Here is an 18,955-nt window from a genome sequence, read left to right on the forward strand (position 1 = left end):
TTTTACAACAGTGCAGTACAATGAAAGTGAAGAGGGTTTTACATGGGCATCCTGCAGAGATGAAAATTTACAGCATTCCATGTCTTTAGTGAATTCCCTATGGCTCTACTACAAGTTCTAAGTTCCATCGAGGAAAGAATCTGTGATGTATGAATATGGCATTAAGATTTATTTCTTTTTTGCACCAATGAAAGAAATAAAATAAAAATCTGATTTAATCAATTGAACTGTATGAACCTATTTGACAATCTGAAATGCTAGAGGTGTGCTAAAGCTAAGATCATCTGCCTTTCATAAAGCTAGGTCAACATGTATTAGGTCAGCATGTTTTTTCTTAAATTGAAATAAAATTCAATTTCCCATATCAATAGATGGATTCATTGCAGTGGTTTGGTCGTGTATGTCCTTGCAGTAACCTGTGTGATGACCTGCAGAAAGCAAGGAATGGCACTGAATGAGCTGTGCTAATGTCAGGCAATGCTCTACTGCTCATGCAAGCTGTGTTGTTAGACAGTGTAATCTCTGTGTGCATGGCTGCTTTCCTAGAGCAGCTCACGGATAAACACATTGAGATTAGCGGAAAAATTGGATAATGATGTCAAATGGAAATGCTGAACTTCTGCAAACACACAACCCAACCTTACAGTTTGTGGTCATATGTAAGCTTTCAGAATGTGTATAACCTTTTTAAAGATATATATATATATATATATATATATATCCACACACAGTGTATTTATATATATATATAAATATATATATATATATATATATAAGAAAAATGGCAGCACTGGCAAATGATGAGAAAATGGGTGCACGCTCTTGAGGGAATAGGCTTCTTACCCCAATGAATAGTCCAGAAAATGAACGGTAATTTTAAACAAATGACTCCTTTAATCACCCGTGCGGTGCAACGTTTCGGCTCAATACTAGAGCCTTTTTCAAGCAGAGAACTCATACAAATGGTGACATATATATAGGTGAAACAATCAACATACAAATCATGTGATCCAATCCAGCAGATGGGTGTGTATCAAAAAAACACAATGCAATAGAAAAAAGTACAATATGCAATAAGGACATGGTCATATATACCGTATCAATCGTGATACATAATATATTGATCTTGTGACAAAAACATATTAATCATATACAAAAAACTGACCATGTCAGGTGATAAATAATGACCTAAAATACAGAGGGATATTATGTATCACGATTGATATATATGACCATGTCCTTATTGCATATTGTACTTTGTATACATTGTATGCACTTTTTTCTATTGCATTGTGTTTTTTTGATACACAACCACCTGCTGGATTGGATCACATGATTTGTATGTTGATTGTTTCACCTATATATATGTCACCATTTGTATGAGTTCTCTGCTTGAAAAAGGCTCTAGTATTGAGCCGAAGCGTTGCACCGCACGGGTGATTAAAGGAGTCATTTGTTTATAATTACCGGAGTTCTGTTCATTTTCTGGACTATATACATATATATATATATATTCAATGCATTCGGAAAACTCTTCATTCAGACCCTTTCACTTTTTCACAATTTGTTATCTTTTAGCCTTATACTGAGAATAAAAAAAACGTTTTTTTCCCCCCATCATTCTGCACTCATTACCTCATAATGAGAAAGGGAAAACAGAATATTCTAAATCATTGCTAATTTATTTTAAAGGAAAAACTACAATATTGGATAGACATAAGTATTCAGATCCTTTACTCAGTACATAGTTGAAGCACCTTTGGCAGCAATTACAGCCTCCAATCTTCTTGGGTGTGATGCCACAAGGTTTGCACACCTAGATTTGGGTATTTTCTGCCATTCTTCTCTGCAGATGCTCTTAAGCTTTGTCAGGTTGGATGGGGACAGTCGGTGACAGTCATTTTCAGATCTCTCCAAACATGCTCAATTGGGTTTAAGTCAGGGCTTTAGCTGGACCACTCAAGGACATTCCCAGAGTTGTGTGCTTAGGGTTATTGTCTTGTTGGAGGGTGAACTTTGGCCCCGTCAGAAGTCCAGAGCACTCTGGATCAGGTTTTCATTAAGAATATCTCTGTACTTTGCTCCATTCAGCTTTCCCTCAACCCTGCTCAGTCTTCCTGTCCAAGCCGCTGAAAAAAAAAAACACAGCATGATGCTGCCACAACTATATTTCACGGTAGGGATTGTAAAGGGCAAGTGATGTGCAGTGTCTGGCTTCCTCCAGACATGACGCTTTTAATTGAGGACAAAAAGTTCATTCTTTGGTTTTTGCAGACCAGAAAATCTTGTTTCTCACAGTCTGAGAGTCTTTTATGTGATTTGGGGTATTGAGCGTAGACTGATGGGGGAAAACTTGATTTTTGTCTTTTTTAGCACAAGGCCTCAACATAAAATGTGAAAAAGTCAAAGGGTCTGAAGACTTCCTGAATGCATTTCATATATACTGTATTATGCATTATATCAAAATATATTCAAAGTTTCAATTCTGTAACCTGTACTTGTCATAATAATCCAAAAATCTGGCATGATTTTAAAATATTGTGCCTTTCAACTTTATTGGGAATGGAAAATTATAAAGAATGGCTTAAATATGTTTCTAATTCAGTTTTTTTTAAGTTATTTTTTAACCACAGAAATCTAAATCTAAAAAAATAGCTTTAAAAGAGTTTTCCAGAATTAGAAAAAAAGGGCATTTTCAAAAAAAAAAAACGTAATCCAATACCAGACACAGACAATGGCCAAGAGTTATGCATTTTCTTGAAATATAAAATTAACCATTTATTGTAATCCCAAGCAAAGAAATTTGACACCAGATTTTACCATGCACTTGGTAGGGTCTAGGGAGAGCAGTACAAATATACATTTTGTGGAGTTTGTATTATCAGGAGTAGTGTGAATATGCTGTTATATTATGCCAGATTCTGCTCCTTAAGTGCACTGGAGGTTAAACTTTACTGTGACATGCTCTCTGCATTGAACTGCTTCACAGGATCTACCCTCTGCTCTGAGGAATAGATGTAGTATCCAACCAGACCACTACAGATGTCACACAGAGCAGAGGAGAAACAGCACAATGCAGAGTGCATTCACAGTGAAGCTCCACTTCCAGTTCACTTAAAGGATTCTCCGGGATTTTATATTGATGGCTATCCCTATGGTACATCACCAATGTCAGATTGGCAAAGGTCCTCACTGACAGTAGCTCCAGTGCTGGAAATAAACCCTGGAACTAGATAGCTCCTTCCATTGTATAGTGGATGGAGCTGGTTACTGCAATACTGGTCCCACTCAAGTGAATGCATAGGTCATTAATATCAGATCGATGGAGGTCCGAGTCCCTGAACCCTCAATTGGCACTGGGACTACATAGCTAGTCCATTGTGTAGTGGTCAGACCTGGTTACTGCAGTGCTGACTTGAATGGGACTGGAGAAATGCTGCAGTTCATATTCTAAGCTCAACAAATGGTATTGCTCACCCTAGACCCTACCTAGTGCTGTCAACAATTTAGCATGGTCAAAACTGCTGACAGATTCCCTTTAAAGCACCTTTGAAATGACCACAGTTCAAGGGTCTCCGAATTGCTTCCACCTATTCATTGAATCAGTCAACTTGGGTATTCCAATGTGGGGGAATCCTCGCTTATCCCCCTGGCTTTGGCAGATTAGCAGTGCAGAGCCTGTTAATGGATACAGCAAGGAGATAGGGATTCAATCACACTGCTTACTTGATCAGTTTGGTGTTTTAAAGAGAACCTGTCACCATGAAAATGCAGTCCAATCTGCAGGAAGCATATTATAGAGAAGTGCTGAGCAGACTGATATACCAGTATATAGTTTTGTTTGAAAAGTTTGCGTAATTAGTATTTTATTCATGTAAATCCTTGCTATTTTTGGTTTTAGGAATCATGTGGGTAGTCCTATCAGTGATTGATTGCTAACACTGCAGGACTAAACAAACAAGGAAGGCTGTCAATCACTGCCCACATGACTCCTAAGCCAGGAAATAGCAGGGATTTACATAAATAAAATACAAATTATACCAAATATGTTCCCATTCCAACTACATATAAATCTTCTCAGCTCCCCCTGCAAGAACCTTATTGCCAGCCTTAAGCTGGCCATACCTATTCAATAGCTGTTGTTCGGCTGACAGCTATCTCTCCAGTCTCCCTTCTGGCTTCCCCATACACATTCAGCTGAACGTGTATGTATATTCTATGGGGAGAGTGGAGAAAGTCGCTGTCAGTCAGTTCTGGTAGCGGCTTATCTACTCGGAGAACAAAAGATGACATCATCTGTCACGGAGAGTCGGAAGCTCCCCACATAAATTAGTGTGTCGGCTGAACCTGCCGTTCTCAGCGGGTATTGCCTACAGAAGTATAATATGTATGGTCAGCTTTAGATTCTGCAGAGAGATACTTTGGAGAGATAGTGGAAAGGAGTACTACCACCCTCATCCTTGCTTATATCCATACATTGCTATCAGGGATGATTTGCACTGTGTTTTATACTGCTGGATTTCCCACAACTCCCATTCTGCTCTTTAGTAAAGAGAGACCTATCTATTTTCTACAAGTGGCCTGGTTACTGACTCCAGCACTATTTGCCAGCCACAGCAGCCACATCTCCCACCTTGCACCCGTATAACACTTATAACACCAAGGGCACCCCAACTACCATCACACAGATTTTTGTCTGAACTTTCATGCAGATTTACCTGCAGAAAAATGACTCGATATGAGAATTCACCCTTCTCCTTCTCCAACACACATCCACTTGCAGTTCAGTGAGACATTTGACAATACACTCTAAGGGGGTCATTTATCAAACTGGTGTAAAGTAGAAGTGTCTTAGTTTCCCATAGCAACCAATCAGATTTCACCTTTCATTTTCCAAAGGAACTGTCCAAAATGAAAGGTGGAATCTGATTGGTTGCTATGGGCAACTAAGCCAGTTCTACTTCACACCAGTTTGATAAATGACCCCTATAGTGCCTGCTCCACTTTTAGGGGTTTTCCAGTACTTAGCAATTGATGGCCTATCTCAGCGCCAGAAACTATACAGGAGCTTCCATCCACTGTATAGTGGTCATGCTGGTGAACTGCAACTCAGGTGAATGGGACCTGAGCTCAGGGCCAGATTTGGCTTTTTTGGGGGCCCAAGCAAAGTTATATGTGGGGCCTCCTCTTGCACCACTAAGCTCTTCCCCATTAGACTGCTAATCTGCTCCCTGTCACACTGCTAATATAGTGACCCCCTATCTTCCCCACCAACACAGTATAAACTCCCTTATGTGACTGCAATACATTATGATGCCCCTTATGTGCCCCCCATAGAGTTTGATGCCCCCTGATGTGCCCTTCACTCATAATGCTCCCTTATATGCCCCTCATGCAGTAAAATGCCCCCTTGCTTCATTTCTACAATGAAAAGAGCAGATCTCTCACTGCATACCTGCTCCAATCTGTAAGGCGGATAGGTGCAGCTGGTACAACAATGTCACTTCATTGCATTTGCCAGCACCAAACCTATGGTCGCAGAGCGAATGGTGGAGCAGGGAGCTGATGGCTCCCTATCACACCACTGTATTCACCTGTATCTGCATCCTAAGGATGTGGATGCAGTTGAAATAGGTGACATGCCAGGAACAGCAGGGGGCCCATGCTACCTAGGGGCCCCACTCAATTGTGTGGTTTGCGTAGTAGCCAAAACCTCCGCTGCCTGAGCTGCAGTACACCAGTTCCAGAAACTACACAGAGTATGAAGCCTTTAGTCAATTGTATAGTTTCCAGTACTGGTGGCTGCCCAAAACTGCTGATCAGTGGGGGTACCAGGTGTTGGACCTCCACCTATCTGATATTTGCAACCTATCCTAGGGATCGGATGCCAATATCTAAGTACCAGAAAACCCCTTCAAGTATAAAATTATTGTTGAAAACAAATATAAAGTTGATTTCTCTGCAATCCCCTACTAAGCACATGTACATTTAAAAAAGCAGATAGACTGTCAATTGGGTAACTGACAATTTCAAAGTTCTACATTAATAACAAGATGAGTCATCAACTGTTTTATTAAAGGATTTTAAGGGCCATTTTAACAAATAAAAATACAAAAATACACAAATACCTGAAACAACAAAATGAAGCAATGTGGGGTTACATCAGTTATGACTTTGAGACCTGAGAATCTCAAAAGCCAAGAAAGTTGAAAAAGAAACAATTTTGTTTTTGGGATGATAGCTTTTGCTACATTATTTGTGTGTTTGGTGCCAAAAATGTGAATTGCAGTCTTTAAGTGAGTGCAAAGTAAAATAATCATGCACAGAACACACACACCATGATAATGCTGTACCTATATTAATGTCGTTGGCACTGTTGGTTTCTATGAAAACCAGACCTTTAGAAAATGCAATCAATAGTATATAAACAAGAAAAAAAACACAGAAACAAATACACACATTATGTAGCATACACATATAATATGATGGTCGATAGTGCAGGAAGGAAGCCAACAGGAGAACTAGTTCTACTGTAGATGTTCACAATGACCCAGAAGTAACATATAATATCTAACATGCACTTCATTCTCTAGCATATATGTTAGGAAACTGTTCAAACACAAAGATGAGGTTTCCCAAGATTTGCTTTACTTTCATATGCTGGAGGGACCTATACCCTCAGGGGGCCATGGTGGAAATGCTGGTAATGTGAATGGCCAGTTCAAGCCTGAAGGTAAATTTCTTACACTGTCTCATTCCATCAGAGACGCTATCCTTATGATGGTACAGGCGATCAAAGCAAGTGACATTGATTTGCTTTACATGGATAAAGCTGGAGGGACAATAAAATTAAAGGTCTTGTGATTCCAGAAAAGGAGTTTCGAGGTACTGGTCTGTTTTGCTGAGCTACAGGAACACCTTTGTCTTGATAAACTGTGGCCACAGCTGTTTATGCCTTGTGATACCAGGTACTGAGAATTATAATCCATGAGAATGGATGTGTACGATCATGTCAAGGAATATATGGAAAATGTTTGGGTTTTTTTCAAAGAAAAAATACACATAAAAAAATAAATTTCTGTGTGCAGCTATATAATGTTCATACCAGTTGAAATCATGACTATGGGCTTACGGAGCAGAATGATATGATCTGAACATGAGAAAAAATACAGTTTGCTGTGGGAAATGTAGCTGTAGCTACAAGGTAAACCTGTTATGTTGCAGATATGAAAAAATAACAGTTCAGAGGCAGTCGATGTTTATGGTCCACTGGGTGTCAAGGATCCAAAAGTAGTTATGGCAGCACCTTACCATAGTAATGCTATCATTGCTATTATTCCTTCGGTTTCTGTTTTGACGAGACCAAAGTGGGTTTTTGTGCAGGTCACATGCAATGCTATGAAATGATGTCAGGAGGATATGAAAAACGAGATGGAATATATGTAAAGAAAGAATGTGGGCATGAATGAACTAACTTTTAGGCTTCAAATTATTCTGGCATTTGTTGCTAATATTTTGGAGTACCACATTTTTTTGGATCATCATAGACATAATATTGCATTAGATGTTTCACTACAGTAGGTAAGTGCTAGGGCCATGTGTATAGTCTCTGAATACATACATATATTCTCTTCAACATATTTCTTTTCACTGTAAACCCAGAAGAATTATTATGTACTAGTTATTTATAGCCATTTATGTCTTGGAAAATCCAGGAAGCAGAATCTATTCTATTATTGCACAAATCCTCGGGGAGTAAAGTCACATGAAGGTTGCTGGCTCATGCACATATAGTTTTACTGTTCCCATTGTTTTGGAGACTTCATCATATTGCACAAAAGTCAGAAAGAAGCCTCTCAGGGTTCTCCATATGTAGGATGTCACATTAATAGTTTGGGATGGCACACAACAAGTCAAAGCAGCAGGGTCAGATGGAAGAATGGCCTGTGCTGTATCCCATAGCAAGAGTACAGGGAGGAGGCATGGTGACACCACCTCCAAGTTAGGGATATTATGGCTGATGTGGGCACTCCCCTTTCACGTCCAGGACTTTAGTGGGTTAGTTCAGGCACAGCTTTGCCAATGCAGCGCAGTCAGATGGGGGACATGGTCATCCGTTCACCAAGTCAGCGCGACATCATGCGAACAAACTCTGTACAAATTGAAAAACAAACAAATGAAAGTTTAAAATCTTGGCCTTAAATAACCTACAATATTAAAGGGGTTTTCCAGGTGTTTAATAATGATGACCTATCCTCAGGATAGGTCATCAATACCTGATAGGTGGTAGTTTGACTCCCTACACCCTGCTAATCTGCCGTTTACAGAGGCTGTGGCACTCCAATGAGTGCTGCTGCCTCTTCCCCCAGGGATGTCATGTTCATGGGTCACATGGCCTAAACACAACTCGGTCCTATTCAAGTGAATAGGGCTGAGCTGCAATACCAAGCACATCTGCTATACGATGGACAGCACTGTACTTGGTAAGATGCGAAGAGGCCAAGGCATTCATCTGATGGTTGTAGCCTCTTTAAACAGCTGATTGTGGGGGTTCCCCCACCGATCAGATAATCAGATATAATTGACCTATCCAAAGTATAGGTCATCAATATTAAACACCCGGAAAACCCCTTAAGGAAGTGCTAAACACACGAATCATCACATCCCGCAAAGTATTTTCCAACATAAATAATATAAAAATATTCCATAGCGTTGGCCTTTCTCTTTCAGAAAGGCCTAAGAACGTCACTATTTTTAGTTGTTAGCATAACAGTACACTACTAACCTTCAAAGTCCACCTGTCCGTCTCCATTCAGATCAACATCCCGTATGATATCTTCTATGTCCCTGTGTCCAACCTGTTGCCCAAGAAGCTTTTTCATGGCTTCCCGTAGTTCACTTGTACTAATTTCCCCATCTCCATTGGTGTCAAACTGAGTATAGGTGCAAAAGATTCTTGTTAGCATGATGACTAATTCATTCGTAAGAAGACTTTCTTAAAAATGGCTACAATCTCAAGATAAATTTCAGACAATGGAGAAAAAATGGAGAGGAGGGTGCAAGACGTATAGGTTGGTGTATGATCAAAACATTTCTTACCTCCTTGAAAGCATCCCGAAGTTCCTTCACTCCAATCATATCAGCTGTCTCTGCAAGTAGCTTAGGGCCCATTAGCTCCACAAAATCATCAAAGTCCACATGACCTCCAACTAAGACAAAAAATTTGGAAAACTTAAGTTGTAATCCACATACAATATAAGTATTACCTATATGGGACATACAGTGGACACAACTGGAAGTTGTCTAGGATAAATGTCTAAATTAATAATATTTAAGATATTAATTGCACAGTTATTACTTTTTTGATGCCATAGAATGTGTAGTATATTGTAAAAAATATAATGAACGTAACTCACGGTTCATATTGATTTGCTGAGACAGTTCTATCAGCTCCATCTCTGTTGGCATGTATCCCATGGTCCTCATACAATCCCCTAGATCCTTACAGCTGATGTATCCATCCTTGTCTTTATCAAACTCTTTGAAGGCTTCTCTTAGTTCTGTAGTAAATAAATTGTAGTAAAACTAAAGTTTAAAATCCTACGAACAAAAATAAATATGGTCATGTAAACCTTTGAGCAAGTAAGGCACAAATACTGACTAAAAAATCCCGCCAGGAAAATCTGTTGGGTTGATGCTCACATCTGTTCTCAGCCTATTAGAAAGATTAGGAGCATTTTAGAATCTGGCTGTATCTGTAAATTGAATGGATTGAAATGACGCTATTTTTGGATGAAAGGACCCATTGGCCTATTTTAACCCTTTAATCTGTTCCCTACCCATGCCGTGGTTAAACCTGATGTAATTGGTCAACCGTATTATGTAACAGAATATCAGCATTAGTTTTAACTGTTGTTTTTCCCTTTACCTATTGATAAAATAAAAAAATGTAAAGGCTGTTAATTGATCTGCCCTTATAAAGAAAGAGCAATAATGGAACATGGATGAAATCAGGTTGTTCGTTACTGAATACCGTTGCATTTGTACCATTTATTTTGGTAGATAAACTTTCACTTTTCGTGTGCATGCTACATCCAGCATAATAGCCCAGCTGTATTTAGGTCAAGGGAATTAATTTTAATTTATTGTCTATCCACTTAAATACTTATCCCAGTTAAGATTAAAGACATATTCCAGGACATAAAAAGAAAAGCAGATATTACAAGACCTAAATGACCGTCTTTCATGATTTTTATCAGTTTCACTATTGCACCCTTGAGAGAACATGCTAGTGATGGCAGTCTGTAGATCTCTGCATGTCATGCTATATCAGTTCTTCTCTTCTCCAAGTATACTTGTCATACTCCACACACCTTTGTCACAAGCATGGTATATAACATTCTGCACTCCCCCATCTCTGCACTGTCTCCTTCCTTCTCCCTTGTCAATTATGTTGCATCAGCATGCGTGAAGTGCCTGTGGCTGATTCTGCAAATCCTGTACCCTGTCTGACGTGCATAGCTGAGCATATTGCTTTGTACGGATATTTGGTCTGGCTATGTTCCCTCCCAAGGTTTGTTGGAAAGTCGGATTTGACTCATAGGGAGCCACTTCCAATAGGTAGTGCTGGTGAGATGGTTCTCTTTCTTGGGAGATACAGTACCTCCAAAGCATCGCAGTAAGAGGTAAGAACCCCCGAAACAACTGTCTACAGATGGATATCTGGACTGACTATATTCCCTTGTCAAATCTCAAGATTTGTTAGAAAGTCGGATTTTGACTAATAGGTAGCCACTTCCTATAGGTGGCGCTGGCGAGATGTTCTCTTTCTTTGGAGATACCTCTTTGTATATTCTTTTCCCTTGGAGAATTTCCAATAAGTCTCCATACCAGGGGCTTCTTCCTGGAAGTCTCCATACAGGACTGGTCTCTTTAAGAAGATTCAGCACCCTGCCTAAGCCTCTTCCAAGGCATCGCACTAAGCCAGTCAGAGTCCTACTCTGTACTGATGTGGGGCAAGCACCCCTGAAACCACTGTCTACAGATGGATATCTGGGCTGGCTATATTCCCTTGTCAAATACCAAGGTTTGTTAGAAAGTCAGATTTTGACTCATAGGGAGCCACTTCCTATAGGTGGCGCTGGCAAGATGGTTCTCTTTCTTGGGAGATACCGTTTTGCATATTCATTTCCCTTGGAGAATTGCCAATAGGTGTCCATACATAGAGCACTTCCAGTAAGTCTCCATACAGGACTGGTCTTTTTAAGGAGATTCAGCACCCGGCCTATACAGCGTGCCTGAAATTCTTCTTTAGACTTTGGCAGCAATGGTGATACTCTGTTTTGTTAATTGCCTAGCAATGTAACTTTATGATTTTCACAAGTTGCAGTCTAGCCAATAGCCTATGCAAGCCCGCATATAAATGTTGCTGCTTTTTTAAATAAATATGTTGCGGAAGCAGATCCAGATCACCTCTATATCTAGTTCACACAAATCCCAGTGTGTCTTGACAGCAACAGACAAAGATAAAAATGCAATGTGGAACCAGCACCTGCTGCTTAAATATTTCTTCTTTAATGATATGCATTAAAACAGCAGAAAACAGCAACATGGTGAGAACATGATCCAGGCAGTCGCCGCAAATAAGGACTGTATTAGGACTCCGAAATGGGTTATTTGGGAGCCATTGCTTTTACCATGTTCACACCAAGTCACTGTTCCCTGCTGCATTTCAATAAAGAAGAAACATTTTACCATCATGTGCTGGTTCCACTTTGTATTTTTTACTCTGCTTTTTAAAATAGTCCCAGTTATTATTATATTTTTAACTTTTGTTCAAAAATTGGAGAACAACCTCTGTAAGGTGGAACATTATGCTAAATGTTTGCTCTTAAGATTTAATATAAATGATAACTACGTCCTTACATGATCATATTTAGCTTATGGATTATTATTAATCCAAGGGCAGTTTCATCCAAAACTAAGTTTATTTTTAAATAATAATTGGATTTATATAACTGCAAGAAAAAGTAAGTGAACTATTTGGAATTACCTGGATTTCTGTATTGAATAATTGATTAATAAAAATGTGTTTAGATTATCTAAGAGTACATAGAGCAAGCCAAAATCAGGTGAGGATCATAACAGGAGAAAAAGTATTAAGGGCAGATAAACTTCTCCAGTTATTTCAATCTACTCCTGGTTTTCGCTTCAAAATCTGCAAAAAAAAAAACCCTGAACGTATGGCAGCACCCTAAGTGACAATTATAGACTTACACAATCATAGCACACACATAGTTGTACCATTCATGATTGTAATTTAAGAGATTGAATGAACATTCAAAATGCAGAGAGAAAAAAGTAAGTGAGCCTCTCAATCTAAAAGGTAAAAAGTGTTTCATTTAAGGAGATGAGACTGGGAGTGTAGGTTTGTATATGTGCTTTGCCCATTAAATAAAGGCACACAAAGCCTGGTTACTGACAGATCTGTTCTTAAAACAGTGCCTGTCACCAAACTATGCAATGCAATCTGTAGAGCAGGAGAAGCAAGGCAGGTTGATATGTATTTTTTGTGGAAAAAGGTTCAGTAAAACTTGTTATTTATTCATTTATATCTCTGCTTTTTCTACTTTTCAACAGCATTGGTACAAGAGGGAGGTTTTATAGAGGTGAATAGATAGCTGTCAGTCACTGATAACTCCTCCCTCCTGTACCGATAGGTATTCACAGGGCTGCAGATGTACATATAAAAAAAGTTTACTGAATATTTTCCCACAAAAATATATAACTATCAATCTGCTCAGCTTCTCCTGCTCTATACCTTTGGGTCTTTTTTTTGGTGCATTTTCTCTCTAGCCATTTTTAAGGGGTTTTCTGGGATTTTGATACTGATGATCTATCCTCAGTCCTCAGTATCTGATCCGTGGGGCTCCAACACCCAGGACCCAATCAGCTGTTCGAGAAGGCACCAGTGCTCCCGTGAGTGCCGATGAAACGAAAACATAAATTTTTTTCAAGGTTGTTTTTTTTTTGTCCTTAAAAAAATAAGCCCTCACAAGGCTATGTGCACAGAAAAATCAAACAGTTATGGATCTGGGAAGGCGGAGTTAAAAAACTAAAACGCAAAAACGGAAAATTGCAAGGTCCTCTAAGGCCCCTTTCACATGAGCGAGTTACTCCTGCGTGAAAGACAGCCAAGCCCCGTTTCAGACAGCAGAGACACGGAGCATTAACATGATTAATAAAGCTCCGTGCCTCTCTGTGATCTTTTTACTACAAAATCACAGTGGGATAAAGTTGTCACCAAGATTTTGTAGTAAAAAGAGCAGAGAAAGGCACAGAGCATTATCAATCATTATCACAGATAATACAAAAGGGGAACCTCATAGCACAAGTGCACATTGCTATGTTTGAAGAAAGAAGAACACTGCACACTAACACCAAAACCTCATCCCAATTGTGAAGCCTGGTAGAGGGAGCAACATGGTTTAGGCTCAGTTCAGACCTGAGCGTTCTGAAAGGAGCGCTCTGTATGCGCGATTGTACGGGCGTTTACAATCGCGCATACAGAGACAAGCGTACACACAGTGTCGCGCCTTCCCGAAAGTCTATGTACGGGAACGTGCGACAAGCGCCCAAAAAAACGCTCCTGTACTTGTTTGAGCGTCGGGCGTTTTACAGCGCGATCGTACGCGCTGTAAAACGCCCAGGTGAGACCCATTCCCATAGGGAAGCATTGGTTTCTCCTTGTTGAGCGTTTTACAGCGCGTAGGAACGCGCTGTAAAACGCTCAGGTCTGAACTGAGCCTTAGGGCTGCCTTGCTGCCTCAGGGTCTGGATACCTTGCAATCATTAAGGCTGGGTTCACACTTGAGCGTTTTACAGCGCGTTCAAACGCGCTGTAAAACGCTCAACACATGAAAACCAATGCTTCCCTATGGCCCTGGTTCTCACTTGAGCGTTTTACAGCGCTGAAAAACGCGCTGTAAAACGCCCTACGCTCAAACAAGTACTTGAGCTTCTTTGGGGCGTTTTGACGCGCGTTTGTGGCCATTGGACATTGCAGTCAATCACACAAACGCGCGTCAAACGCGCGTTTACTATTGCAAAAAACGCTCGTCAAAAACGCGCGTTAAACGCGCATATCAAAGACGCTCAGGTCTGAACCCAGCCTGAGGGAACAATAAATTGTAAGGTGTATTAAAACATTTTGAGGGAGAATGTATGGGCAGCAGTCTATGACCTTAAACTGAAGAGATGTTGGCATGTAGACAATGATCTAAAGCACACAAGTAAACCAAGAATGGTTGAAAAAAAGGATTAGTGTTTTGGAATAGCCAAGTAAGGGTACTTTCACACTAGCAGCAATCCGTATACAAACGTCTCCTCCGGTATCATCCAGAATAACATATCCGGTATTAAATTTTTTTTCAAACATCAAAAGAGAAACCCGCTCCTCCTATGTCACGGCACATGCACAGTCCAGAAAACTACTGTAGATCTGGCGATTCTGCAATTTCCGGAACACTTGGTACTGGATCTGGCATTAATACAGTACATCTCTATGGAAATTAATGCCGGATCCGGCAAGTGCGGTATTGTTCCGGGAATTTGGGAGGAAAAAATACAGCAGCGCGCTGCGGTATTTTGTCTGGTCAAATACCGTACAAGGGACGGAACGGAAGACATCCTGATGCATACTGAACGGACTGCTTTCCATTCAGAATGCATTAGGACAAAACTGATGCGGTTTTTTTTCTGGTATTGAGACCCTTTACCGGATTTCAATACTGGAAAAGAATAACGCTAGTGTGAAAGTACCCTAAAGACCATGCAAGAAATATTGATGACCTGAAACACCTTTGCAAGGAGGATTCCTCCTCAAGGTTGTAGAAATCTTATTTGTAGCTGCAGGAAATGCTTGGTAGATGTGATTACGGGTTAAGGGGGATCCACAGGTTATCAAAATGACGGGTTCACTTACTTTTTCTTCCTGCACAGTGAATGTTTACTCAATGTGCTCAATAAAATACAATAACATTATAATTAGCTGTGTATTATTAGTTTAGACTGCGTTTGTCTATAATTGTGACATAGATAACAATCCGACCACATTTTATTAGTAATCAATGCAGAAGTAATTCCAAGGGCCCGTTCACATGGTGGAATTTGCTACCAAAATTTTAGATACTACAGCAAAATTGTGTCTGCCTCCTATTCTTTTCAATGTTTTGCTGCAACCACCCCAAGAAGCGACATGTCCCATCTTGATGTGGACATATGCCACTATAAGATATGGAGGGTGTCTCTATTCAATGGAGATAAGTCATGAGCAGGTCTGTGGCATTCAAAGTGAACATGTGGCATTGCAGCGGATTTTGATAGCATCAAACTGCCATGTGAACATACCCCAAAGGGTTCACTTACCTTTTCTTGCAGTTGTATCTTACCCACTGAAAGCAATGTTAAATTGCCACCACAGAGTAATACTTAACACCTGGCAGGTACAATCTCACATTATTCTTACCATATACATTTGCTTTTATTGGTTTTCCAATAGTGTTTAGAGTTTACATTCAGTTCAATGAACCCAGCAGTTGACATGTTAATCATTGTATTTAGGATATTAATTCCATAGTTATTATATACAACATCCTTTCACTTTAAAGGGGTTTTCCAGGCTTCTGATATTGATGACCTATCATCATTCGATCAGTGGAGGCACCCCCAACCTCCTGCATGGGAACTAGATATTGCATGGAGCAAGAAGCACAGCTCTCTTCAAAGAGTAGTGGCCATAATGGGTTACTGCAGCTCAGCTACCATTCACTTCAATGGAAGCTGAGCGACAGTACCCAGCATGGCCACTACTCTTTGAACGGAGCTGTGCTTCCTGCTCCATTCAAGAGCTGGATTCTGCGCTGGAGGCTGCAGGGAAGAGCTGATCTGTGGGGGTGCTAGTGTCACACCTTCACCAATCGGATATTAATGACCTATCCTGAGGATAGGTTCTCAATATCAGGAGCCTGCAAAACCACTTTAACTAATGTATAAAAATGCATGCAATTTTATAATGAGCACATAGAGTTTCCTGTCATTTTATTTCTCAGTTGTTTAACACATTGTCGTTTCATCATCACACATCTCATACTGACACATTCTCATCCAGTATATTTAACATATTTAACATTGAATATGTGACATAAGCACCTAATAATTGCATGGTGTGACTTAGGCCTCTTTCACACGGGCGTTGTGTGTGAGGGTCGGATAGGATGCGGGTGCGTCGCAGGAAAATGCGCGATTTTTCCACGCGAGTGCAAAGCGTTTTAATGCGTTTTGTACACGCGTGAGAAAAATCAGCATGTTTGCTACCCAGACCCGAACCCGGACTTATTCACGTATTCACCATGGTGATGGATCATGTGATGGACCATGTGATGAGCGCAGTGACATCACCACAGGTCCTTTTCTCCCAGGTCCTCAAAGAAGAAGAAAGAAGAGAAGCCGGGCTGCGCGAACAAGTGGATGAGGTGAGTTAAAAAAAATTTATATATTTTTTTTAACCCCTCCAGCCCTATTGTACTATGCATTCTGTATTAAGAATGCTATTTTCCCTTATAACCATGTTATAAGGGAAAATAATAAAGATCGGGTCCCCATCCTGATCGTCACCTAGCAACCATGCGTGAAAATCGCACCGCATCCGCACTTGCTTGCGGATGCTTGCGATTTTGACTCAGCCCCATTCACTTCTATGGGGCTTGCGTTGCGTGAAAAACACACAATATAGAGCATGCTGCGACTTTAACGCACAAGTGATGTGTGAAAATCACCGCTCATGTGCACAGCCCCATAGAAATGAATGGGTTCGGATTCAGTGTGGGTGCAATGCGTTCACCTCACACATTGCACCCGCGCGGAAAACTCGCCCATGTGAAAGAGGCCTTATTTAATTTCTATCTACTCTAACAGCATTGGCAGAGATGCCAAGATACAGTATCACATTAAGGTGCCGTTGTCAACTCCTGTCATGGGTCCAATTGAAACGCTGCCTGTTATACATATATATATATAATGAATATAAGTAGCAATGTAATTGCAATATATTGTTCTTTAATGCACGCTGTACCTGGCACAATGTCTAATACAGTCTTATACTAATCCCTTTACAACTGCTACACTCTGGCACACTGAAAATGTTTATGAATGGTGGTAATGGTGATGGGGTTTATTGAAGCAAGCTATTTCAGCTGTTTTAGAAATAAAAAGATTCATGTCAATTGGTCACACGATGAAAGGGAGCATCACTACTGCGGCCAGTCATTGGCTGCAGCAGCGTCAAAGAGAATGTTGACAGCAGGGGACCCGAGCAATGCAGCTGAGGCCTGGGAGTGAAGGAGCTTGGATCTAGTGGCAGGGTGCAGGCAAGTATGCTTCCCTTTGCAGGTTGGGCCAGGATAGGCGGTTTGCCAAATAAAACCCCAAAAGGTGGCCAACCCCTTTAATGTGTGTAGCTTTTCACTATGTAACACAAGGTCCAAATGAGCAGAGACATCTACTACTGTTAATCTTTACCTATTATTATAGCCACATATATTATAAACTGGTTGCTGTCTCAAGCTAGCATTCTTACATTGCAGTCACAATATATGATCTTCCTATGACACCTACTACATTCACTACTTCCAAGAACCCTATACTGAAGTCACAGAAGTAAGCGTTAACCCCCGTAACTTCTCTTTACTTCTACTACTTTTTTCTTTAACTTCTCAACACTACAATAGCTTTGTTATACCCCTGTTTGTATTTATAATCAGACTCGGATTGGCCCACAGGGAAACAGGTCTATCCCCTGGCGGCCCACAGAGTAAGGTGGGCCCCTAGTTCCCCACTCTCTGTCACATGGCACTGACTGCTCTACATATAGATAAGCAGATTATTAAGAGTTGGGTAGATTTTTTACAACATACCTAATTTATTATTACACATGCATCTGGTCACTGAGATGACTTTTTGACACAGAGCCAGGCCAGCCAGTATCTTCTTTCTCCAGGGACCTGCCCTATCTAAAAGTCCTGGAGGAGCCCCCATAATCATCTTGTAGCTGTTGCTGGGCAGGTAATATTTGCATGTAGATTTACAGTGGGCCCTCAGATTGAATTTTACTGGTGCCCCCCCCAGATACCCCAGTCCAACACTGTTCACAATTAGCGGTCTATTCCCCAACATATCATCTCCTATATACATCTTATATACAATCACAGACAGCGTCTGACTTTTTATGTGTTCTCCATTGCAAATGCTGTATTACCTTCTATCTCCTCTGGACGTAGTTCTCTGTCCTGAAAGAGAACATATTGAATCACAGATTAGATCTAAAAGAAGGGAGCAGTGAAGTCAGTGAATGAAAAGGATTAAATGGTTGAACTACAATAATCTGGACAATAATTACGCAGAGGCCAGTGGGAATAAGGGAAGGACCTTGAATGCTCAGCCGTCTAGGTCCGTCCATGCTGCTTGTACACAATATCTAGTTCTCTTCCTTCATCACCAATTAATAAGAATATCTTTAAAGATTACAACTGCGCTCTGATGAAATGTTGAATACATTTTCCTATTGCATTGCTGTCGCTGACTTTCATCTGCCAAGCTTTTGTATGCCACAGTATGTTTTTTTTTTTCCCCCCCACAAAGTCAACAAGTAAGACATCAGGGTAAGAAGATTTGCTTGGTTACAGGGTATTAGCATTTTCTAAAAACAGCAAGGATGAAGAGAAACATTTTTGGGCAAGATAGACAATATAAAGCTGCTATTGTATTATGTGTATAATGTACCCATATTAGCAGAACATTGCAGAGATGGAGTGTCTCAACGTAGATATAATTATACCAATGGTCCACGATATTGGCATTGGCCAGCACTAAATGAATTTCATAATGATTATTGGAAATA

General features: G+C 40.3%; 1 protein-coding gene across 3 annotated transcripts in view; it reads right to left on the reverse strand.

Annotated features, from left to right (window-relative positions):
- Positions 1-6,103: 6,103 nt before the first annotated feature.
- CABP1 (calcium binding protein 1) overlaps positions 6,104-18,955 on the reverse strand; it is a 32,026-nt gene continuing 19,174 nt past the window's right edge. For 2 of the 3 annotated variants that reach the window (XM_040416497.1, XM_040416499.1), the window contains exons 2-6: positions 18,314-18,344; positions 9,417-9,560; positions 9,100-9,209; positions 8,786-8,933; positions 6,104-8,152 (exon numbers count right to left, since the gene is read on the reverse strand). In XM_040416497.1, the coding sequence (XP_040272431.1) occupies positions 8,127-8,152; positions 8,786-8,933; positions 9,100-9,209; positions 9,417-9,560; positions 18,314-18,344 (459 nt within the window). In that variant the 3' untranslated portion in view covers positions 6,104-8,126. The remainder of the gene's footprint in view (positions 8,153-8,785; positions 8,934-9,099; positions 9,210-9,416; positions 9,561-18,313; positions 18,345-18,955) is intronic. The other variant, XM_040416498.1, reaches the window with a different exon arrangement.

Source organism: Bufo bufo, chromosome 2 (assembly GCF_905171765.1).
Source record: "Bufo bufo chromosome 2, aBufBuf1.1, whole genome shotgun sequence".
NCBI classification, from domain to species: domain Eukaryota; kingdom Metazoa; phylum Chordata; class Amphibia; order Anura; family Bufonidae; genus Bufo; species Bufo bufo.